Here is a 26,640-nt window from a genome sequence, read left to right as displayed (position 1 = left end):
GCAGATGTACTCATATCTGAAAAGCCTAAGTAGCTTATGTAATTTGCAGTAGGAGGGACAAGCTTACAAGCCTTCCCATCTTTAAAATAATTTGCCAAAACCTGTTAATTAAAATCTTCAGAGGAGTTGTGCAACTTATGATTGGTTGAGGCCAATGGAAGTTTTTGTTCCGCACCACAGACATTGCTGTATATTGCAAAGGCATGGCCAACCTGCTAGGGCATGTCATAGGTTCAAGGACTGTATTGTACTGTGTGTCTGTATGTACAATCATTTTGTTGGTGTTTGTGGGAATAAATAAGTAGCCCTTGAAAACTAGGTTGCAGAATAAGGGCCAGGTTCTGTTTGCTGTCACCATCTGGGTGTTTGGAGGTTAATGGTTAATCTGCGTTTAACACTGGATACTGTGTTTCCTCTTAAAAGGAAAGTAAAAAAATCAGAAAGCTTTGACTCTCTGATATAAATCGCAAACACACACCTTAAAGCAGATAACCTGTAAGCTGGAGAGGAAATTGTGATGCACTAAAGATTTTCATTCGGTTTATAAAAGCAGTTTTCTGTTCTATAAAAAAAAGTGCAGATTTCTACAAGGGTGTTCAAAAAAGTCTCACCATTAGTTAACGCAGTCACTTCAAACATGATAAGTTTATCTCTATTAATGGGGTACACAAAAGCTGTAATTACACAACAACATGAAAAGCTTTTACTTGATCCAGTTGTCTTAGCTAATTATAACCCAATCTCCAACCTTCTTGTTATGTTAAAAAAAAAATCTTGAAATCAATGTTATCAATGAGCAAACTGATCATTTACAGTGGAATGGTTTATTTGAAGAGTTTCAGTCAGGATTTACAGTCAATTTCTATCATAGAACATAAACTGTCATGTAACTGAAACAGAATAGGAACAGATCCCGCTGCAGAGCTACCTGTAGGACATTTTACTGTACTATTCATCAGGATAACGTTTCTATCATAGAATAGAAACAGCACTAGTTAAGATTATAAATGACCTGCTTATGGCCACTGGCAGTGGACCTAGCTCTGTGCTTGTCCCATTAGACCTCATTCTATACTGCTCATCATAACATTTTAATACAGAGATTGAAAACATTCTTAGTATTAAAGTCAATGTACTCCAATGGTTTGAATGGTATCTACCTGAAAAGTTCCAGTTTGTGCATGTAAAGTAAAGTTAGTCATGGAGTTCCACTGGCTTCAATGCTGGGGCCAATAATTTTTACATTATGCATGCTTCCCATATTAATATAAACTACTGCACTCTTTTTTATTACAGATGATGCCCTGATATCCAGGTATATCTGTCTATGAAGCCATAAATCAATTAGCTAAACTAGTGTCATGTCTTAAAGATGTAAAGGCCTGGATGTAATTTTCATCTGCTAAACTCAGACAGAACTGAGGCTATCATGGTTGGCCCTAAAAATATGATGTCTAACAGGATAATCTGGATAGCAGTATCTTGGCCTCCAGTAAGACTGTGGGGAATCTTGAAGTCATTTTTGATAAGGATATGTTAATGTGCACATTAAACAGACATTAAGGACAGCCTTCTTTAATCTGTGCAGTATCTCTGAAACATCCTGTCTTAAAGTGAGACTGAAAACCTAATAAATGCATTCATTACTTCTAGGCCAGAGTTTTGTAAACCATTATTATTAGTTGTCCCCAAAGTTCCCTGAATAGCCTCTAGGTAACTAAAAATGTTGCAGCTAGAATGCAAACAAGAATGAGTAAGAGAGATCATAATTTTCCCATATTAAATTTAAAATCCCTCTCCTCACATTCAGTATTAGCATCATATTGTCCTAACAGAGCACTTCAATCTCAGACTGCAGGCTTGTGTTCCTTAAAATACATAAAAGTAGACTTGGAGGCAGACCCTTTAGCTATCAGACCTCTCTCATATGGAACCATCTCCCAGTTTAGATTTGGGGGATAAAGATAGATATCCTCTCTATTTTTAAGATTAGACTCAAAACTTTCAATTTGATAAAGATTATGGTTAAGACTAGATCGGGTAACCCTAAACCATCCCTTAGTTATACTGCTAGAGGCTTAAACTCTTTTGGGAATTCATGTGATACACTACGATACACTTATTTTCAGCTTTCACCTTCTACTCACCTCTTTTCTCTCTCTACATGTTTATATGCCACTTCAGTATGTCAGTAAATGTGCTTGCTCATTGGGGATCATCTGATTGTTGGGGTTGGTTTTCTCCATTCTGAGGAGACTGCTATTGTGGTTTGGTGGTATATAAATAAACTTGAACTGAACTTAATTGAATCAAACTGAACTGAGCCACATCAACTGCAAACAGATCTATGAATATCATGCATACATCCATGCATGTTCCTTTGAAAAACCACTGGTGACAAAACATGGGGTCACACTGCACAGCTCAATGACTTTAGGGTGGCTTAGTCACAGGATGCCATCTTTACACTAAGTTAGTTTGACAAATGTCTGCCCAGTGTGGTCATAGCAAAGTGTAAATATCTAGGAGCAAAAACAGCTTGTGAAGCAGTATGCTACAGAAGTCCCTACACTGTAGAGTACTCATGCACACAGGAAAAATGTTTGGAAGTTAGAGACTGCTTCTGAAAACATGTAATGGCATGTGTACACAAGACATCAAGGCAAGACATCAGCAGTGCCAAATGTCAGCTGGGGTGGGGTAAAGTGCTATTCAATTGGAGTTTCAGGTTATGGTTTCCTGGTCCTGCAGGTTAGATTAAACCTTTTCTCTTCTTTTTAAAATTGTATAGTTACATGTTCGAAGCAAATCAATCATTTTTCTTCTTTCAGCTGCTCTCTTTAGCGGTTGTCACAGTGGATAATCTACCTCTATCTCACTGCAACTTTAGGATCTTCCTCTATTACACCGTTTCCTCCTTCACTACATTTGTGAATCTTTTCTATTATCTTCCTCTTTCCCTCCTGTCTGGGAGCTCCATATATATCCACTATCTCTCCTCTGCACATGTCCAAACCATTTTGACCTTGCTTCTCTAACTTTGTCTATAAATTGATCTGATATACTCATTTCTAATCCTGTCCCTCCTGGTCATTTCCAGTGAAAATCTTGGCATCTTTAGTTCTGCGACATCCAGCTATGCCTCACATTCACATCTTTTTGACAGTGCTATATTTTCCAACCTCTCTCTCTTTCATTCACATGTGTATTCTGTCTTGCTTTTACTGACTTCTATTCCTCTTCTCTCCTGAGCATTCCCCCACCTGCATCATACGGCTCTCTTCTGCCTGCTCCCTACTCTCACCACAGATCACAATGTCATATGCAAATATCATAGTCAAATTGTTTTCCACTGACTTCCCCCTTACCGATTTGCTGCATTCATCCATCCTCTTTCTCCCTCCCTTGCTCCCTGCTCTCTCTCTCTCTCTACATTAATTAGCTCAACAGAAAAAATTCTTATAAAATTTAAATTGAATGAGTTGAATTGGCAGCTGTCTAAAGACTCAATAATTCTCTTCACAAATATAAAATTGTATTGCTGGGCTGTTGTATTATTTTTTGATAAAGCCCACTTTATTCTATTCTATTCTATTCTATTCTAATTGTCAAGTGTCAAATTCTATATTTAATGAATTTGTTAATTGAAATGTTATATAGCAGTTGATATAAAGATTGAAAACAAGGGAAAATTTACATACATAGGTTTCCAGTTTGCCATAATTTTGAATAAAATATACTCAGAATGCAACAGAAACATTTAGCAAATTTGCCCAAGTATGATGCTTATCTCACCGTGTGCATAAAGTAAAGCACTGAAGTTCACATTAAATTCTGAGCTAACCACATCCCCCACCCCACCCATTCAGTGTTTATTTATTCTAGAGGGAAGTATTCTAACACAATGGATAACACTAGAAATCACAGTTAATCTATTTAAAAATAAAGTATTAAGTTAAGATCACACAGTCCAAATCTTTTTATATACATAAACAATTAAAAATATCAATGAGTGCATTTAGGCAACCAAACAACTTTCATATATCATCAATTATAACGATAGATTATATATTCACAAATCACACTGGTGCTGCTTTTTGTCTTTGTAGTGGAGTATAAATATGTAAAGCAGTCATTGTAGGATCATAATAATCAGTTTAATGCTTTTAGAAATTATAGATTCTTTTTTTTTAACTTTTTTTTTTACTGCACACTCTTTGTTATTTCTTTTATTGTGTATTCTTATTTTACTTCATTTTCTGATTTGTATTTTTATATTGTTATTGCTACTACTTACTCCCTCTACTCACAGATAGGCCTTTATTTATATATATATGTATATATATATATATATATATATATATATATATATATATATATATATATATATATATATATATATATGTATATATATATATATATATATATATATATATATATATAATGGTGATAAAAGCAAAATTTAAATGTGCTCTTTACTTGTGGCTATGTGTTTGAAACTGTGAAAATGCGAACAAATCAAAACAAAACATTTTCCTAAATCAAAAAGTAGATTTTACCACTAACAACCGCGAGGATCTGGAATACTATTTCATACTTCAATAGTTCTTAAAAACTTTTTTCCTGCAAACAGTGTCGGACAAAAACACGATCCAATCAAAACGACGCAAATGGTTGACAAGCAAAATCACGGACCAATAGAATAACTGTAAACATGCTGTAGAGGGGCGGGATTAGGGTATCCTGTGTCATCAACTCACGGGGCTTTGTTGTTCTTTCGGGATGGAAAGACGGGACAAAATTTCTTTAATTCTTTGTAAACAGTCTGAGTTAAACGCCCGTAACATTTCATTTGGATCAGTATAATCAAAAGCGGTTATCGTACGGATTTGAACTGATCTCTTCTGGTGAAAAGTGGCGTGTTTGTGGGACCAACTCAGTTCAGCGGTGAGCTAGCTAACCTCTCCGGGAGGGTGTCCTGGCTGGAGCGGAAGGAATTCCAGCCACTGAAAGAAGAGCAGAAATCTCTGCTGGGATGCCCCGCTTAAGTTGGAAAAAACTGCATTTTACGATTCCACCTGGAATCGTGACGATATAAATCTTAAATATGTGCTTGCTTGAATGGTCGTAAACTACAAAAACAACTCTGTGGTTTTATAAGTGTTAAGTTAACGTGCCAGTTCTAGCTAGCCACGTAGCTAACTCTCAGTGGGAAGGCATTTAAAATGGCGGAAGGCTGGCCCATTCCTTCGGCCCTTATCTTCATGCTGCTAAGTTTGGGTGCCTGGGCCAGTGAGACTTGTCCTGCTCCTTGCTCGTGTTATAAAACAGAGGATGAGGTTCATATTCTGGACTGCAACAGAAGAAGGCTGTCGATGGCTCCAGTGGAAGTCCCAGATGGGATAACCCAAGTGTAAGTACACATCTGGATGAACATAACTGAAGTTAGCAGAGCTAGTCCTTTACTGAACCGCTGCACTGATTGGTTGCTCAATAAAAGATTGGATAGTAATATAGAGATACAACCAATTTGAATACATTTTAACCACTTAACCAACACCTTTGAGTATTTTAAGGATAGGTAAGATTATTTTTGGAAATATACTCGTTGTTTGTAACTTTTGTTTTGTCATGAAGAAAAGTGTGATATATAAACCTCTGCTCACAGTTTATAAGGGACATCAGAGTAAATTTGTTTAAAATCTCAGTTATGTATGGCTATTTGACTGATGCAACTTTTTCATTTTTGTTTAAATTTGATTTCAGTACTTTGAATCACAATGAGCTGACTGTTTTTCCCTATCTTGGCGATGTCTCCTCAAACATCACAGGACTTTCTTTGTAAGTACAAAATCCTCTTCAGGGTTTGTTTTCAGTTATGGTTTTTTTGGTCTTTTCTATCAGCACTCAAACTAATTATTAAAATATTCCTTGAATTCTTCTGCACATTTAAACACTTTGTAAAAAAAATATTTGTACAGTATTTAATGTTGGCTGAATTTTTATGCTTTGTTGGATGTTAGATTAAAACATATTTATACAAAAACAGTGGAAGACACCACCAGAGTCAGTCTTTTGTTATTTTCCCCCCCCATTCTTTCACCATGTTAATAATATTTTAATTAGACTAAGAATGCTTTAGTAAGCATTGACATCATTAAAACTAATACCTTTTTATATTTGATATATTTCAGAGTCCACAATCGGATCACTGAGCTGTCAATGCTTCACCTACAACCATATGTTTCCCTGGAGACACTGGACCTTACATCCAATTCCATCTCTGAGCTCAAAGTTGGATCCTTTCCATCTATGCAGCTGAAATATCTGTAAGTCAAAGTCATCTTTATTATCAGTACTAGGACAGTGTGTGAGACATGCAGTGTTAAAATATGGTTTAACTCTACATTGACTTGCTTGTATGACCGTGAATAAGTTTGCAATTGGAAACATTCTGTGTAATACAACAGTAAGAAGATATTCATAGTATTGGAGGAAACACATTAGAGCAAAGCGTCACATGCTCTTACGAGAGTACTGAAAACACCTTGTTTTGTTCAGTTTGGCCTAGAAAGCATTTTATTGCAAAGCAACCATTTTTGTAAATATTTACTTCACACAGTATGCGTAACTACAAAGGAAGAATGATTCCTTCTGCTAAATTTGGTAGTAATGTTTTTTCTTTTTTTTATCTCATAGTAATTTAAGCAACAACAAGATCAGCGTCCTGGAGCCTGGCTGCTTTGAAAACATCTCCAGCTCCCTGTTGGTGCTGAGGCTGAACAGGAACAGATTGACTGTGCTTCCATCCAAAGTCTTCAAACTTCCACAACTTCAGTTCCTGTAAGTATAATAAAATGCTGTAACATTATCACTCAATTGGTGAATTTTAATTTATATAACAGATGCTCTTATTTTACTCAGTTTTGCGCAGTTTTACAGTTAGGTTTGTAAGTTATTGGACATTGAAACTTTAAAAAGAAAGATTGCTTCTGTACACAACCGTGGATTTTCAAGTTAAACAATTAAGACAGAATTGAAGCTTTAACACACATCGTGCCCTATTTACAGAGGATAAAAAATAATTGGACCGTTGCCTGACAGTTCCATGGGCAGGTTTGGCCTTCTTCCTCATTATTTAACGACAAATTAAGCTGATAGAAAGATAGAATTGTTTCCAAGAGTGTAACTTGCATTTGGCTGCTTTTCCCAGAAAATCTAAATATGAAGTCCAAAGAGATATTGATGCAAGTAACGGGGGGGTGGAAAAACCACAATAAACCAATTTGAGAAAAAGAGCCAAAATTTTATGCTTGGCCAAATCGACGATCTGGTACATTCTTTAAATGAAGGAATGAACCATTCAGCTCCAAAAGACCTAAAGGCTTGGATGACCACAAAAGTGAGTGATTACACAGTTCTTCCCTTGGTTACATAAAACTCTTTTACAACATCTAGCGTAGTAAAGAGCAATCTTGAGGGGATAGGTGTTTCATTGCTAATGCCTACAGTTAATAGATGCCTTTATGGATGTGAATACATCATGTCAGTCACCTGTTCTGAAACTAACAGAGCATACCTTTCAGTTACTGAACACAAAACCTAATTTAGAAAGACCCAGACACAAGTAGCAACTGAATGCAGCTGCAGCAAACATTTGGCAGAACATCTTAAAGTTCGAAACACAGCATTTGGTGGTGTTTGTGCATTTCAGATTTCAGGCAGTCTTTGTCTGCAAATTGTTTTCAACAAAGCAGTAAAAACAATCCTTATGTAAAATTATGTTAGTTTGTCCAATTATTTCTAAGCCTCTGAAAAAGCCACACTACGTATAAAAATGGCCATAAATCTTAAACAGTTAATGCAAAACATTTCTAAAACCTTTGTAATTAAAAGCCTGCAAGTCTTGAATCATATCTTGATTTGTATAATTTTTAAAACCACTGGATTTAAAATCGAGCAATGTGGTGTTGTACAGAGGCAAAATTCCAAAAACCTATGGATCCAAATGTTCCTATTCGAGAAGCTCTGTTGTGTGAGTTTGTTTATGTATAAAAACACTTGGTTAAAGAAAATGGATTCTTTGTGTTTGTAGTGAACTGAAGCGGAACAAGATTAAAATTGTTGACAGCCTTACATTCAAGGGGATGGACTCCTTGAAATCACTGAAGATGCAGAGGAATGGCATCACTAAGCTCATGGATGGAGCCTTTTTTGGACTGAACAACATTGAAGAATTGTGAGTGCAATCTTTTGGACTTTGGCAATATATTTAGCAAAAAATGTGCAGCACCTATGAAAAAATCTTGCTGAAAAAAAATCTTCCATAAAATGTTCTCACCTATGGTTCCCCCTGCAGATATGTTAAAGCAATAAATTGATTTAATACAGTTATTTTTGTCAATAATGTCGCCCCCCCCAGGGAGCTAGAGCACAACAACCTAACAGAGGTTAACAAAGGTTGGCTGTATGGCTTGCGCATGCTGCGTATCCTGCGGGTCAGCCAGAATGCTGTTGGCATCATTGGACCAGACGCCTGGGAGTTTTGCCAAAAGCTTGAGGAACTGTGAGTCTGTTTGCTTCGTTGCTACAATCCCAATGTAGCTAAGAGTACTTGGAGCAGTTACTGTTATCTTGCTGCACTGTGTTTGTCTGGGCTGGTTCAGTGAGGTCTAGCTTCTACCTAATGCACCATATATGGTGTTTTTGTGAAAACAGCTCATTTCATCCTTAAATGTGGACTAATATTACCATACAGAACATAGGGAAATTGTTTTTAGTTAATGTTTGTCATATTTGTGGTTTCTTTGAACAGAGACTTGTCTGGCAATCATCTGACTAGACTTGAGGAGACAGCTTTTAAAGGTTTAGATTTCTTGGAGAGCCTGAACCTGGGAGAAAACTCTATCAGCCATTTGGGAGAGGGAGTGTTCAGTGGCCTGTCAAGTCTGCGCACCCTGTAAGTGCAATGCCCGAATCTGTCTGCAGTATGTGTTTATTATTTGTGGTTAGAAGTTTAATGAATCTCTGTAAACGAATTAACTCAAGTCCTGTTGGCTCTGCATTCTCATTGAAGGCTTCTTGCAAAAGTAGGTCTGCACTTGTTTCTTTCTACATTTGTAGTTTTAGTTTTTTGTTCTTGAATTCTTTCCAAGTAGTTCAGAGAAAACTGTAGAAAGTACCACTATTTCAAGTCCCCATCTTATTGTAGTGCCATGCAAATCTTTTGTTGTCAATGGTGTACATTTAGATTTAGATTAAACCACTCTGTGTGTGTTTTCCATAGATGTATGTTTTTCCGGCTTTGTGTTCTTTGTCCTGAAATTTACTTACACACAATTGTGACTCTTTTTTTTTTTTCCTCTTCTTTTTTTAATTAGTTAAAATGTGAAAAATCTACGTGAGGTGTGTGCATCTCCACCCAGATAGTAAAAGTTTCAGGTTTACAGTGTTTTTGTCAGTAGCCTCTCAACATTCATGTTGGAGAGGCTTCACTGTCAGAAGCACTTGTTGGTTGATCTAGACCACATGTTGGCAACCTTCAATATCAAAAGGGCCATTTTAGGCCCTTCCACCAAAAAACGGGAGAAAAAGAGCTGCGCACGGGGCTGATGGGGTATTGAGGGGGACTAATGTAATTGGGAGAAGATAAATAAGTACATATAGTGTATGTATTAATAGGGTTGGGGTTAGCTCTATTCCTAAACTGCAGCTTTTCAAAGAGTATCTTTTGGGGTTGGACAGTGAAGTGACTGGAGAAAAAGGTAGCAGGAAAGATTTTGGTATGAAGATGGTTAGCAGCAGGGAGATTCTCTTTGGTCTCATCTGTTGTTGTATCATGATGTTCTGGTATTGAGTCAGGCAATTTCATCTTCACCACTTTAATGTAAGGGCTGGGCAAGGTTACTGTACTGGAATTCCTGGATAGCACCACTGTTTTGACTGCCGTTAAAGTAGGGCTGCTCAATTAATCAGAATCAGAATCAGAATACTTTATTGATCCCTGGGGGAAATTATTTTTTGTTACAGTGCTCCATTTTAAACCAACATTAAGACAAGACAGACAATACGCTAACTAAGAATAGTACAATATATACATATATATACATACATACATACATAAGTCACTTATAAATAAATATTTGGAAAAGAAACATGTGTAGTTGTAGCAGCAAACTTTAATCAAATTTTAATCACGATTATGATCTGGGCTTTCAATGATCATTAAAAATGACTGAGCCGATTATTAGCCCCTCCCTCATTTATCCGCGACACCTTATAAACCGGTCCGTGGCGCAAAAAAGGTTGGAGACCGCTGATTAAGAGGACCCGAGGGAAGCTTGGAAAGCTAAGCAGAAGTTATTTGGAGAGGAGAGTGACTGCCGTTGGTTGAAAAGAGAGGTAAAAAAAAAAACTTCATTGGTTTTGCACACTATTTTATATTATTTTTTAAAGTCATTGTTAACCCTTTAAAGCCGGTCAGAGCAGCACGCTCCGTTTTGTGTAACTATTTTTAAATCCCTGTAGAACCTGAACCGTGTAAGCTAGCGCAATAATTTGTTTTGCATATGAAACCGGAGGAGTTGTACTTACATCTTATGCCATCAGCTTGTCCTCGGTCAGGGTTTCCTTCCACATAAAGCTTTGCAAAAATTGCATAAAAAGTGCTTGCAGCAACAAAAACATAATATTCGAGAAACACGCTTTGCCGATCCGATCAGCTGTTTGTAACACTTCCCACAGTGAAACAGACGTCAGCGCGAACTATCGCATGTCCGCCATTTCCTGGCCGAAACCGGAAGTGACATCATTTTCGCGGAAATGTAGTTTTTTTTACTTGTAGGCCTTAAAAGCCTATACTGGTCATGTTTGACTTTTCTGAATAGTTGCTGGGATGCTTAGAACTCGAATTGCGCTGCTGGAAATAGTTTATTTTGATGCACCTGCTGTTTTCTTTGCAAATTTGCATCATAGGATTGTTTTTTCGTTTTTCCTGCAGTATATAAAAATTGCTGTATCTCCAAAATAAAACTATGAAGACACTCAAAATAAATTTCCTGTTGTTGTAAACTATTTTTTGCAACTTTTTTTGTATTTAAAGTTTTGAGGGTTAAACCTCTTAAATTTCTCCAAGTAGAAATATATGTAAAAAAACCAAAAATGATTTTCAATTTTTTTGTAGTTTATTGCACTTTTTTGCAATTAATGTAATTAATGGACTTAATGCATACATATTATTAAAATATGGGCTATAACAGTTGCATAGCAACTTGAAATGCTCCCACAAATGGCACTACAACATGTAAAAAAATAATATAAGCTCTGGCGGACTTGGTTCTATAGTAGGTCTTAAAGGGTTAAATAAATATCGTCAAATAATCGAGATTTCAATTTCAGTGAAAATAATCGTGATTATCATTTTTGCCATAATTGAGCAGCCCCTACTTGCTTTACAAGTGGATTATTTGACACAGTCTAACACGGTTGTTGTTGTTGTTGTTGCTGCTGATCTCGAGCTAGGACATGTTAATGAGAGTTTTTCGGGTTTGTTTGTTTGTTTGTTTGCTTGTTTGTTTTAAAGTAAGGGCTGTATTTTAGGTTTAAAACCAAAGCTATTAAAATTCTGATTAGCAAAATATCAGCCCAATTAATCGAGTATATCTTCTTCATCCACAGTTTATCTGTGAGAAAGTTATGAACTCATTATTTGCTGCACAGAGCTCTCTTTAAGCCAGTGAACTACAATGACAAAGGGGTTGCATTTGGGATTTTGACCATCTCGGGATCTTTCATGGGAGAGGGGAACTGGTGAGTGCAGAACTTCTTTCAGAGGTAGCCAGGCATGAGGAAAGAGAAACAAAAGAGCCCATGACCCATCCTGTAAACACAAGGCCTCCCTGGACTTGCAGTGGACCCATGAACTGTCTCAGTGCTAAACAGAGCCAATTATTTCCCCTCATCACAGCGGCAGGAGCAGCAAGCTGTGACATAGTGTGGAAGTATGGTGTCTCAGATTGTTAGTCTTCTAACGAAGAGTCACTGCTGCTGGCAACCCCAGTGGTGGTAATGTGTGCTCTTTGTTCTTTGCAGGAGAAGCCTTTAGATGTTCAGCCTGTGTGTACTGTGTTTAATATCTAATATGAGTCTCTTTGCTTTTCAGAGATATCCGTAATAATGAAATCTCCTGGGCCATTGAAGACTCCATTGGTGTATTTAATGACATGAAGAAGCTAAACACTCTGTGAGGGCATGATATGAATTTTAAAAATTGTATTTTTATATATAGTATGCAAGTTTGTAAAATGTTTTTGTATTTAGAGAAATAGAGCTGGTTTATGTTAAGATACTTTACAGTGCATCAAACAAATGGCTGCACAAATTTTCAGAAATGTTAAATTATATTGTAATGTTTAATATACTACAGATCTGTTTTTAACACATTTGATTTATTTAGTTCTCCAATTTATTTCAATTTGCAGTGTAATTTGTTTCAGATGTTATAGCAGCCTTCACAAAAGCTGCTGGAGCAGTGACTTGTTTTTGTAATAAAGGATGGCCTAGGAGCAGGCTAGTTTGAACTGTTCACTTGGCCTCGTGTGAAATATCTTTATTTTTTCCAGAATCCTACAACAGAACAAAATCAAATCCATCACAAAGAAAGCGTTTGAAGGCCTGGAAGAGCTCGAGCACTTGTGAGTAAAGCCCTTATCTAATACTTTTTAGCCATGCAGTCATTTTGATATCTATTATTAAATGTTTAAACATAGCAGAAAGGTTTATTGTCCTGTTGTTGCGTTACACTTCTGACAAAAATGTCAATTTGATCAAACTGGTGTGTTTAATCCATATTTGTGTCCCATCTTTAGGGACCTCAGCAAGAATGGTATCATGTCGATACACCCAGAGGCGATGTCTCATATGAAGCTGAAAGTGTTGTAAGTAAAACAAAACCAAACACAGAAATATCCTACAGCTCTCATGCGCATGTATTAGCTGGTATTTTCCTGTGTTAATGTTTGTTAGACTGATTTATTGTTATTGACCTCATTAAAAAGGAATTACAATGATTAAGAAACACTGCAGGGGCAGTGATTTACATTTTAAATTGGCGTCACTGAAGCTTTTAAACAGGGAGTCATTGTTGATCCACCATAGCAATTTTAATTTTGTTGCCCCATTTAAAATCTTTATTTATTTATTTATTTATTTGGTTGGTGAAATTTAAGGCTAAATATATTTACTGGGTTTATATCTCCAAAAGTTGATTCTGTTCATCCGGACGTAGTGTTTTGTGGGAGAAACGTTTCGTCACTCATCCAAGTGACTTCTTCAGTCTCAGCTGACTGCAGCGTGTTTTGGGGTTTAAAAGCCACAGAGACCCGGTGTTTAGAAAAAATGCGTCTCAACTGCGCCGATACTCCTGACACATACGTCCAGATGAACAAAATCAACTTTTGGAGATTTACTTTCCTGGATGATTGAGAATGCATCAAGATACTGGGTTTATACTTTTTTTTTTTTTTTATTCGCAGTTGGCCAAGCAAAGACTTCTGATTTAGTTTTTGAGTTGCAGCAGCCTTTACTTAGTTGGGACAGCTGTCTCCTGTGTGCGAGGAAAGGGAGCGGAAATGCAAAGTCTCTCACTGTTTTGAGCTTTTGATCAACCCATCTTAGGAGTGTCTCTCAAGCAGTGGCTGGCTAAATGCCCCAGCTGCTGTCAAACTGACAGTACTCATATCCTCTTGTTAGTAATTAGTCTGCTACCTTAATAGAATTTAACAGTATCTGCTTTGCAAGCGGATAAAGTGGCTTGGTTTGATAACTTGACTAGAAGAAGATGGCAGCATTCCTCTAATTAAAATGTATTTTTGTACAAAAAAAATAGAGCGCAGTTCTGGAGGCTTTTTATAGCCTTGAATCCAATTTCATGCCACAATTTAGATCCTTTTGCCATGGTCCAGCTGACAGGTTGACTAAAAGGCTTTATAAACAGATTTAGATGTTCACCAATAACAATTCCCTGTGTGTTTCACAGGAATATAGCTTTATTTGGAAGCTATATAAGCTTTATTTAGATATCTGTAAATGGCTCACTTTAAATTATTTAAGATTAAATCTTCTTTTCAAGTTAGTATGTGGAGGTTTCTTTTCTAAAAGAATAAATTCTATTAACTCTCTGAAGAGTGAGTTCAGATGAATCCCTGAAATCCCAGATTAATTTTCCCTTTATTTCCAGTGGTTCAATCTCATACTTCATTAGTAGAATCATTCCGTCTTATATTACTATGAGTCATCTCATGTTTCCCAAATTACTCCTCTATTCTCAGTGTCCTGAACACAAGCAACCTGCTGTGTGACTGTCACATGCAGTGGCTGGGTCCTTGGTTGACAGACAGCCAGTTCCAGCAGTCTGTCACTGCTATCTGTGCCCATCCTGTGAATCTGCTCGGTCGCAATGTCCTGTCCATCAGCCCGGAAGAGTTTGTTTGTGGTCAGTCTTTTTTTCTTGTTTTAATTATTCCCAGCCTGCCATTATAGATTCTGTTGAATAAGCACAAAACATATAAAACAATGTTTATTGGTATATGGAAGAAAAGACTAAAATTAATATTTATTTTGGATGTTTTGAGAGTGTCCAGCGGATTATTTCACTTAAAAAGATCCAAAATACGTGAAAAGTTGTTTTGTTTTTTAACTTGTCATTTTTTGAAAAGCTGTATTTGTTTTTTTGTTTTTTGATACTGTGTTGCATTCTGGTGGAGCTTAAAATCTTATATATATATTTCAGTTAGAAAAATGTTTCTTTTATTTCCTTTGTTTTTATTTTCCCAAACACATGTGCCTACACAGATGATTTCCCCAAGCCTCAGATCACAACTCACCCAGAGACGTCTGTTGCACTGCGGGGAAACAATGTGACTCTGAGCTGCATTGCGTCCAGCAGCAGTGATTCACCAATGACCACAGCCTGGCGGAAGGATGGGGAGGTGCTGTATGATGCAGAAGTGGAAAATTATGCCCGGTACCAAGAGGGAGAGCTGATCTATACCACTGTGCTTCACCTCCTCAATGTGAACTTCACCGATGAGGGGCGTTACCAGTGTGTGGTCTCCAATCACTTTGGTTCCAATTACTCCAACAGGGCCAAGCTTACTGTCAATGGTGAGGATGTGTTATCTCTTTAAATGAACGTGATCAGTGATTGCCAGTTCTTTTTTGGTTTGTTTGTTTTTTGGGAGGTTTTTGCGTCTTGTTCACTTACCCTGTTTAGGCTTTGGGTTGCTGGTTTTGCCAATTCACTGCAATATATCTGCATGAAGTTGATACTTGTATATAGTTTATTTGTTAAGTAGTATTGCTACCCATTTGACAGTACAGTAACTGGGGAAAAAATTAAATAAGAGAGAGGTACCCTAAGGTTTTATCTCGTTTTCATACATATATGGTATATATCAGTATTTGTTTCTGTCTGTACCATTGTATTCCACCCTTGACTTTCTATTTTCTGTCTTTCAGAGATGCCTTCCTTTCTTAAGACCCCCATGGATCTGACAATCCGGACTGGGACTACGGCCAGGCTGGAGTGTGCTGCTGAAGGCCATCCATCACCACAGATTGCTTGGCAGAAAGATGGAGGCACTGACTTCCCTGCTGCCCGAGAGCGCAGGATGCATGTGATGCCTGACGATGACGTCTTTTTCATTGCTAAAGTGAAAACAGAAGACATGGGAGTGTATAGCTGTACCGCTCAGAATGCTGCTGGCAGCCTGTCGGCAAATGCTACTCTGACTGTTCTGGGTGAGTCAGCCATCTGATTAACTGAGTTTTTTTTTGTTTTTTTTTTTATCTACTGGGGTCATTTCAGATAACTCACTACTCCAATTGGCCGCTCATTTATGTCTGTTGCTCATTACAAGCTCTTGTTTATGTGTTGCCGCCCTGCCAGTTTTAACTAATGATGACGTAAAAGCAAAAATTCCACATGGCCTTGTTATAACACGACCATGTGGAATATTTAAAGGAGACTGCCTGGCGCATATCCGAAATCAAATATAGTATTATATTTCTTAATTAATGTACTTGCAAAATGTGACTTGAGCTACTTGCAGGAGTATATAATGACTGACTGTCCAATTGGCGGAGTTTGTGATTAATCATTAAATATTAGTGCTGGAGAAAAATTGTTTAAAAAATAGCACACATCCATCTAAACTGGCCACGGATGACTTAAATCAAAAATGAGTTCATCCTCTTCTTTTTTTTTTTTTTTCCCTTTTCCTCTGCAGAAACCCCATCCTTCATGCGGCCACTGGAAGACAGAACAGTGGCCCGGGGTGAAACTGCTGTGCTTCAGTGTATAGCTGGAGGCAGCCCTGCTCCTCGTCTCAACTGGACCAAAGATGATGGGCCTTTGGTCCTAACAGAGCGCCACTTCTTTGCTGCAGCCAATCAACTTCTTATCATTGTTGATGCTGGTCCAGCTGATGCTGGGAAATACACCTGCATCATGTCTAATACTTTGGGTACAGAGCGTGGCCACATATACCTGAGCGTCTCGCCATCACCAAATTGCGATACAGGCACAGTGTATGACCAGGATGCCTGGACCACTGTGGGCATCGTGGTGATTGTGGTGGTGTGCTGTGTGGTTGGTACTTCGTTGGTCTGGGTCATTGTAATCTATCACATGCGTAGGAAAAGTGAGGACTACAGTATTACCAACACAGGTAAGTAGTTTGGACACACAGCCATCTGTCCTGTAACATAAATGTGCCTTATTGAAAGCTTTATCCAGAAAAGATGGCTGCTTGTAAACTGAAATGTTTCCGTGGACACTTTGTTTTGAAGTCATGACATAGAACTGAAAATATGTTTCCGTTACAGATGAGATGAATTTGCCAGCAGATATTCCCAGCTACCTATCCTCTCAGGGTACTTTGTCTGAGCCTCAGGAGGGTTACAGTAATTCTGAGGCTGGGAGCCACCAGCAGCTCATGCCTCCCCTCTCTAATGGATATGTCCATAAGGGCACGGACGGTGGGTTACCTGCCCTTTGAGTTTGAAACAGAAAACAATAGTTCCCTTCTGCATCTACAAACCAAACTAGATATTTCAGTAGTATCCTGTCAGTATTTATGAAGGATTTTTCTTGTGCTTTAATGTAAACTTTAAGTGACATGAACCATTTCTTTTAATGTTAGTGGTCTGTTGAAAATTAGTCAGCAGTCTAGTTTAAAGTCTGAGGGTATGTCAACATTGTGATCACAAGACTGCAGAGTCTTGTAAACAAGTCAGTGCTGAGATGACAAAAACAGAAACTTCCCATTTTATAATGTACCTTTTAAGGGTTCGGTTGTTCGGGAAATTCCAGTGTCTCTTAGGTTCCTATTCCTTCATTTATGTTTTGGATCAGCTCCCCGCTGAAATAAAACTGTAACTAATTATCATGTTGCTCCCAGGTGTGTGTTATGGAGACACAGGCAGTGAGGTGGAAACTGAAGGGAACAGCATGCTGCACTGCAGGGTTGGCTCGCTGTTTACTGGCCGTAGCAGTTTCCACCCCGGGGAGCCTCGTGAGGGACTAGCTGGAGTCCCCCCAGGTGAGTGTCATTAACACAAGTGTTTGGGCTTGCTGCCTCACCAGCAACGGCCTTGGCTATAGGTATTATATTTCTGCACTGACTCTTAAAGCAATTAATTGATTTAACAAATTTGTGTTCTGTAGTTATTGTTTTAATGCCATCAACAGCTAAGCCAACCAACCAAAATATTGAAATACAGCTAAACCTAAATATACATAATCTTTAAATGTGTACTGGTTTGTATGCAGACTGTTTTAAAATGTAAAATTCTGTTCCAGGTCTTGTCTATAAAAAACAAAAAGAACTTCAGAGTTCTTTTCAAACTGTGGAACCATATAATCCACCTTTCATAATAGTTTTGCATAAAATGTATGGTCATAGTAGTTTTGAGAAGAATCTTAAGTACACAGATTATTGTATGGTATGACACCAGTCATGTGCTTATGTAATATTTGTTCTTTGTTGCCAGGCGGTGCAGGTCCTCTAGTCATTTGCTCTGACTGCTATGACAATGCCAACATCTACTCTCGCACGCGGGAATACTGTCCCTATGCTTATCTGGGGGAGGATGATCCACTGGACAAGACTGTGCCAGGTCTGAAGGAGAACCTCAGTGAGCATGCCCAGCATGAGGACGCAGCTCTGAATAGCCTCACTAGCAATCAGGACTCTTCTGTCTTTTTCACCTCACATGATAAAAGACTAAGCAGCCACACTCCTCCAGAGCACTATGGTGAGAGTTGTAAACAAAAATTTCAGTTCTACTTTTTAAATCAATATGTTTACATCCTAAGTTTATTGCAAACTACCAAGCCCTTCCCACTGAGGCAAAATTTTGAAACTTTCCACTCTGACATCTAGTACCTTCTTCAGTGTTAACAACATATTATTTGTAGGCTCAAGGTTGAATTTTGCAGACATCTTTTTACACATAATGAACATTTCGGACATCAGTTCACAGTTCAATAAATTTGAGATTTTCCAGTGAACAGGTAAAAAAATACTGGAACACATCTGAGTTGAGTTTGTAAATGTGGCATCTCATCATTAAAACTGCATGATTCTGAAAGTTATAAGCTAAAACTGATTGTGGAAAAAGTTACTTTGTGAAAGCATAACAACATCTAACTACACATTTAGTAATATGAATATAATATTTGAAAATAAAAAGCCTTGGGCCTTGGGTACTAACAATGAAGGTCGAGGTCAAATGCTTAGCCAACCAAGGTACCAAGGCCCAGTATTTTGTTTTGAAGTTTGAAGACGATTCATAAAAATTGGGCAATATAAAGTTTTTACTGATTTTTCACATTTGGTGTAACCTTGACGTTGAAATCTTGATAATGTTATTGGTATTTAAAATCACACAAAACCTGAAATTATATTTTGAAAACCCTTGATGCTAGATTTCTAAAAAAACAAAATAACAGAAGCGATTAAATACTTCCTTCGGGGGAGAATGATTTTAAATTCTTCTTGAACTTAACAGTTCTTTAAGGTAAGACAAGCCAATGCAAATAGCACTGAATGGCACTATTGTTGTAAACAGCTATTGTTGTTGAATGTCTTTGCAGATTCACTTAGCAGGTCTTTCTGGAGAGAAGCAGAAAATCTATCTTCGAAGCCACCGCCTGGAGCATCCCAGATCCCAGTGACTGTACATAGGACGCCTCCTCTGACCTCTGCAACTGATGGAGCAGTAGAACAGAGTGAAGCAGAAGTGGGCTATTCACCCAGTCAATGCAACCAAGACCACAGAAGTGCCTCTAATAGGACTAACCCTCAGGAGCATCCAGCTCCCACATAGGGTTTTTCATTCTGGCCACATTCTGCCTCTGACACTTTGTTGCTGCAACCCCCCCATCTCACATTCACCCTTCACCCACTACCTCCAAAAAGACTCCTCATATTCTGCCAAAGATGCTCTCTTGTATGTTTACATTCCCCTTTAATCAAGAGGACATACTAGTGTGTTCCAGTGTGGAAAGACTTGCCACATCAGACCGGATATGTGGACAGGTGATTAAAGTGACCTCCTTTCTGACATCTCCACCTCTGCAAGACCTCTTTCCTCCCAGAGCCTCCACTCTCCTTTGTTCTCACCCAAGAGAAAACTATGAATGTATGCTTTAAGAGCCATGTCAGATGCTGCCATGAGAGAACACAGAGACACGGTCGAGTCCTCACAAGCTTTCGTCTGGCCCTGGTACTGTGAGACTAACATATGCTGTGCCAGTTGATGTCATGCTGGCAGTTTTGTCTCATTATTCCTGGTACAGACACCTGTTGGAGCAGCCTAGATGACTTGAGAAGAAGTCGCTAGAATACTGCCTCTCAAGCGGGAAAAATGGGGGTTAAAGAGGGGACAGTGGTAGTTCCCTGACCAGCAGTTTTTGATGGATAATATTGGAAAGACCCTTGAAGGCATACCTACATTCCCACAGCCATCCTGACTGACTCAAACTATGCTATGGTATCCATTTATGCAAATCCCAGAGACATGACATCAAAATATGGTGTATATTATGAATATATATGGATATATCATATATTATCAAAACTTAGTTTTTTTTCTTTATGTCAAACGCAGTTGATAATTCCATATTTTATGTCTTCGTAATGATGAGCAGTTTGAGGACAAAGGGTACAGTTGTTATTTTGGTGTGTTTGTTTTTATTTTGTTTTTTTGCACATGAGACAATCACAGTTTTGCTGTCGACCACTTTCAGTTATTGTCTAATGGATGGCCTTTTAAACAAGCATTCTCAGTAGCCTTGATCATGTGACATGATATTTTTCATGCTTTTTTTTGTTTGTTTAAATACAGTATGCACTGATTTGTTTTTCCTTTTCTCCTATGTTAACAGGCACTTAATTTAATGGTGGCAAAATTAATTATGCAGTGTGCATGACTTTTTTTTTTTTTTTTTTTTTTAACAAGTCGATTTATCATCATAGTTTATTCTCTCAAAGCTATTGTTCCTTCTATGAATATTATGTAACCCTAGGTTTCCACTTAGGACTGTGAACATGAGAATGTAATGTATTATTTTATACATGTATGTATGTGTACATAATACTAGTTATTAAATTCAATGTTCTAATAATCCATTTGCTGACAGGTTTGACGGATGAGCTGCAGTAGCTTTGAAAACATTAAGCTTATTTGTTTTAGGTTTCTGTTGTCCCACAGCTATTCTCAAAATCTTATGTTCCTTCAAGTAGCAAGATAACATTTTTCTTGATAATGGGGTGTTATTTTCTTAGAATTGAAAGACGGCACTCCCAACAGCTGCCTGGCCTCAGCAAGCTGTGCTCTTTCCAAATAAGAGCTATTGTTATTCTTTAGGTTTGCAAGCAAAAATGCCCCCGTTAAAAGAATGTCCTGTCCCATCAGTTTTGATCTAATGAGTTGTTCTTAAAGTCTTCTAGATTATTGCACTTTGAAGTTGTTCATCTATGATTGTTTCTGAGTGGTATTTACTCAGTATTATTCGAAAATTACACTTAGCTGCCAGTGTATTAGATAAACCTAGCAAAAATGAACTCATTCAAATAGTGTTATTTTGCCGTTTGCGTACCATTTTAATGAATTTAAAGTGTTTTTATTTAAATTTTATTAGCAACTGACTCAACTGTGCAGTCATTTTGTTGGGTGTAGTTAAATGTGTTTGTGCTCTATACCAATGTGAATAGAAACATTGCTTGTATATAGTCAAATTGACTTCTCCATAATGATTATACAGTTGAGTAAATACCTTACCAAAGTTTTCTTTTTTTTTTTTTTTTAAACCAAACAAGTCTAATGAATAAGGATTATCCTAACTGCATGAGTTTTTAGTTAGGTGCTCTAAATAAACTGGCAGCTGAGTGTATGTCATGTTCATATTTTTCTAGACCTTTTTTTTTTTTTTTTTTTTTTGCATATAGTTGACCAACACACGTTTGAGAAATGGAGTATTCAAAGGTACTGAGTCGAGGCACAGAAAAAAATCACAAAGTAAAAAGTTCATCTACCATGCGCATTGTAATGTAGCTTGATGCTGTGTCTTCCATGTAATGTCAGAATATCTAATTTATGTGTCATCAGTAACTTCTCAAAAATGCATTGATTAATATTTTCCAAGAACTTCACCTCCTTGCTGGTACGTGCAGACATGAATTGTATTTTGTTTCCACTTTCTTCTACCTGCACATTCCTATAAATTCCTTTGAATAACATCAACTGTTATTGGCATCAACTTTCCCGGCCCCTCTGTATTTTTTCTATTTTTTCCACATTTCTTTTTTTCGGTGGTGGCACATTTGTGTGTCGATGTTCCCAGACCGTTGGTCAAAGTCAATTTCATGCCCCTCTTAAGCGATACAAAAATTTAAATGAAAACTCACTGCGATAAGTTATCCTAATGAAGCTACATATCTGGGAGGCCGAAATCAATTCAGTGTTCAATACTTTTCACCAACGCAGCCTAAAATAATGTGCATTTGTTTTGTTTTCTGAAATGCCCTTTATGACTTTATACCAAAGTTTAGCAGTAACTGCTCTGGCAATATCCAATGCTGCTTTTTGTTTTTTACCTTGTTTCCTGTACATTCTGTAAAGCATGTCTAAAAAGCCTTTTTGTTACATAGCCATTATTCAAACATTAAACGTGAATTCTGATCATGTCTTTTGAATCTTTGTCTCCCTCTTTACTTAAAGTGGATTTTCTTTCTTAAGCTGTTGTTAAACATTTTCCAAAAAATCTTCGGATGCTCTCTGAAATGTAAATAAAAGCAACACACTGATTTGCACATCCCTTAAACTGCATCTTCAATTTAATGCAACATCTCAAATGTAGTGTTGATTTTGGAGGAATTCTTTCATATGTTAGCAGATTGGACAAATTGGTCCATAACTTACTGACAATTTTTGATGTGAAACAAAAGAACCCTGGGATTTTGCCTTGTACATAAATAATAATGAAGACGGAAAGAGTCAGGATCAGTCTGTACAAAAAAATCATACATTCATACTGAATGGCTGTGACTTTAGAACACTAAAGTGGGACTGCATTAAATCACACTTTTAATAACAAAGACCACTACACAGGCTCAGGAACAAATTCAAATGGAACATCACATGATGACAAAATTTCATTTAAATGACTTTGTACATGGCTTGGCTGTTAATGCCAGGCGGACTGGTCTGAGTATAAGTAGAAACTACAGATCCACTAAGATTTTCCTGCACAAACACGTGGTACTCGCAAGGTGTGTGTCAGTGAGCATGAATACCCAAAAGTTATTTACAGAGACCCAGGTTAAAGTGCTACCTTTATGGAAGTCTAATCAACTACATTTTCTCAACTGCCATGGTGATGCTACCACGGCCGAATTAGAATAACCAATTAAAAGTAAATGCAGAAACATTTTGACCAAGGCAAAACAAACAAGCAAGCAGAGAACGCAAAATCAACAGAGAAATGCACTACCCAAATCCCTCCCAGGTCACTTTCTCCTGGAGTATGATACTGTGGATGAACGATAACAGTGATAATGTTAGCTGCTACTCCTTCATGCCATCTTGTACGACAAGGCAGTTGATTTTATTCAATTTTGCTTTTTATCAGTTCATATTTCAAAAGCCATCTGTGTGGATATGTGAGTGCAATAGTGCACATGGCATAGGCAACTTTCACATTTGTGAAGGCACCACTAATGCTAGACTGTAAGGATTTCTTTTTATTGTTCATATATTCATACTTGAATTGCACCATAGGTTGCCCTCCATATGATCCCATCCTTTTCAGGAAAGATTGCTTATTTTAGCAAGATAATATCAAAGCACTTTCAGCACCTTTACAGTGGCACAGCTCAGGTTTTAAATTGATGGACTATGAAAGGAAAAATAAAACAAAGAACCGTTAAGTAGCTGAAATCCTATATAAATTCATAATAAAGGGAAAATGATTCAAAATGTAACTGCCATGGCAACTAATAATACTAATAAACTAATCAAATAATACTATAAATGAAAAATAAATAAAATGAAAAATAAATAACTTCAACTTCATTTTTTTTTTACATTGTCTGTGAGAGGAGATGATTATTTTTTTTTATCTACATTTAATATAGTGTTCAGGACTCTTTTGGAAATGGTTTATGTGAATTCATAATAATATGTGACATTGATTGTGATTTTTTTTTTTTATCTGACCCCATCAATTTAATTTTCAATGAAAACCACTTCAAGTAGTAGTTTCTACTGGTTGTTATGGTATTTTTCCTTACTCTGACAGTAGGCAACTTGGAAGAAAAATCTAATTATGTGCTAGAAGGATTTAATTTTGGTTACAAATAACTACAGCACAGCTGTCTTAGAAACGACATGATTTCTGGGCACACCATGGAACGATTTAGAAGGCCACGACATCTATAATCTGGATTTAGTCATGTCAAGCCAACACAAAGCCAGCTAATATGGGATTTTAAAAATGTTAGTTTGTCATAAGGCCTGACTTCAAGAAAAAGGCCTCTTTTTTTGTCCCCACCCGCATATATCTAGCAAAATCCCAGGAAACAGTGGAATTAAAATGGACAGTTCTTTATCCCTTTAAAGTGTAGAGGTTGTTTGGATTTCTGCTGCGCTCCCTGGTCCTGATCAAAGATGCTGTTAATCATCTCCTAGTAGCCGGTGAATTACTCAACACAATGTCCAGGGTGGCAACTGTGTATTTAAACACAGACTTGATGGATCATATCCAGAGAACAGAAACAACTACAGATTCATAAGTGCTACTGATGGTACAGTATGTTCCCATCTTCCAGTCATCCAGTTAATGAACTCTACTGACATCCTTACATGGCAGTAACATTTCACTGTCCTACTAGTCAACTTGACATATCCATGGGAATGGATGTCTGTATGTGTGTGCCTGTATGTCTGTGTCTATATGTCAGGTTGGGTATCAGACACCACCTCTCTGGGGACATCTCAGGACCTCTAAGGTATCTCCCCCCACCACCACTTCCCCTGCCAGTGGCAGATGCTCTCAGACATCGGTGCGTTGGTGGTTCTTTGTGTCCGGGGGTGGGCGTCCAGGTACACACCGGCTCACTCCTTGGTGGCTGCTTATCGGGGCCTGGAGCCTGGGGCTCGCTCGGGCCACTTCGGGGGTGGGGTGCCCTCAGCCTCTCGGCCTGGGGCTCGTTCACTCTGTCACAGCTGGCTGCCGGCAGAGCTCACGGGCATGTCACTGGAACCCCCCCGGCTTCTGCTCCGCGGCTGCTGAGTGACCCCTCATCTGGGACTCTCCTCAGCTCTTTCTGGGACAGTGGCGCGGTTGCCCCTCTGTTGGTCTTCCTTGGTCTCTTGTGTTCTGAGGGCCTCTGGATGTCTGGAGTTTTGATCTCCTCCATACCTGCTTCATGCCCTGGAGGACGGGGCTGTGGCCCCCCACACCCTCTAGAAGATCATTACATGAAGGAACCTTTTAAAACAAGCGTGTTCATGCTCACAGGTGTACAGACGGGTGATCACACCCACAAACTACACCCTTTTTGGCTCCTACCTCAAAGCACACTGTGCGCTGTCGAGCTTACGTGCTGCACAATAATGTTTAATATTTAGTATTTACTGTTATATTCCCATATATCATCGTGATGTTGTTTATTATGTTGCTCTTTTTTTCTTTTGCTTGTTTTCTCTTTTTTCTTTCTCAACAGGTGATCCAGGTGATTGATATATGTATTTTTTTCTGCTTGTTTTGTTTGCTTTTGTTTTTTGCCCTTTATCACCGTTCCTCTTCCCCGCTGTTTTTCTTTCCCTCTTTCTTTCTCCCCTTTCTTTTCCCCAGTCAAATCTGTCCCGTATTTAGCAAGTGAAAATAAAATAAAATAAACAATAAAAGGTGAATCAAATAGACCATTACGGCAAGGCTGGGATGGTCCATTTGGTAAAGTAAATCCGTTGGGCATCTTTCTTCGCCTTTAGACAATAATTCTGATGGCAAAAGAGCCAAACGGGACAGGCAAAAAAAACCAACCAAACAAAAAAACTTGACACATCCAAACTGTCAAAATTTGTCACACTGTATTGAAGATGTTTTGAAGAGGTTTTCAATATGCCATGAAACAACAGCTACTCATCCCCAGAAATAATGAAACATATGCAAGCTTTAATGTACTTTTACACCTACACTAAACCACGTCTGCAACATCCTGCACTGTATTATCAACATACAGTCTATTTAAATCCAACATTTAAAGACAAAGGAGGTGTTATACTCTCTCATAGTGTATATCAAAACACCTAGTTTTATGTAAACGTATGATGCAAAACCCATGTTCTGAAGATGGAATCTGCGGGGCTGGATGTAGGTGGGAGTGCAGTTTTCTCTTGAGTAAAAGGTCAGGTTTACAGCAGCAGAGCTATTTATATGATAATAATCTAAATGACTTAAAGGATTTTTTTATACCACAAGATGTGCTGTAATACTGTTTTTGTTGCCTCTACAAGTAAATGAAATCAGTCATTTCATGTTTTTCTGATTTTTGTCAGTTCTTTGTCTACTTTGTCTACTCTCTCCTGTAGTTTGTGTTTTGTGAAAAATGCACCTAAAGGTGCTGGTGCAGAACTGTTTACATCAGTAGGTGGCGTAGTGTAGACGTTAATTTTGGAGACCAAAAATTACCTCCCCAAGCATAACTCATTCATTACGAACGCAGGGTCACAATTAGATGTAATTTATTTTGCATGCTTAATATTAGGATTACATGCTTGTGCGTTTTAATTAGTCCGATATGACACACCTATTCCACCAAATACAACAGCACGAGTCTCATTTTATATAGAAAATAAGCTGAACTTGTTCGTTTTTTCAGGATCTAAGATGACATCAGGTTACTCTAATCGTTGTTGCTCTGGTACAGTAGCCTATGTTGTTCAGTTCTCATTTTTTCTTTTTTTTTTTAAATTTCCATTTTATGTTGTACCGCATCACACCAGAGGATGGAGCCAGCTTGAGAGTCTAGAAAACACTGCTGCTGTTGAGCGTAAAAGGGGAGTTTCGGAGCT

At 37.8% G+C, this 26,640-nt stretch overlaps 1 protein-coding gene across 1 annotated transcript; it reads left to right on the top strand.

The window, feature by feature from the left end:
* Window positions 1–4,741: 4,741 nt before the first annotated feature.
* Window positions 4,742–22,248, top strand: lrig2 (leucine-rich repeats and immunoglobulin-like domains 2). The gene is made up of 18 exons (XM_004547491.4): window positions 4,742–5,413; window positions 5,767–5,841; window positions 6,195–6,329; window positions 6,700–6,843; window positions 8,096–8,239; window positions 8,423–8,566; window positions 8,816–8,959; window positions 12,161–12,241; window positions 12,621–12,692; window positions 12,867–12,935; window positions 14,328–14,491; window positions 14,851–15,162; window positions 15,517–15,798; window positions 16,287–16,727; window positions 16,885–17,037; window positions 17,460–17,600; window positions 18,052–18,315; window positions 19,157–22,248. Exons 1-18 carry the CDS (start codon window positions 5,226–5,228, stop codon window positions 19,387–19,389), a joined length of 3,186 nt encoding a protein of 1,061 aa, XP_004547548.3. The 5' UTR covers window positions 4,742–5,225; the 3' UTR covers window positions 19,390–22,248.
* Window positions 22,249–26,640: the final 4,392 nt, after the last annotated feature.

This window comes from Maylandia zebra, linkage group LG5, assembly GCF_041146795.1.
Source record: "Maylandia zebra isolate NMK-2024a linkage group LG5, Mzebra_GT3a, whole genome shotgun sequence".
Taxonomy (NCBI): domain Eukaryota; kingdom Metazoa; phylum Chordata; class Actinopteri; order Cichliformes; family Cichlidae; genus Maylandia; species Maylandia zebra.
This window is presented reverse-complemented; position numbering and strand designations above follow the sequence as displayed.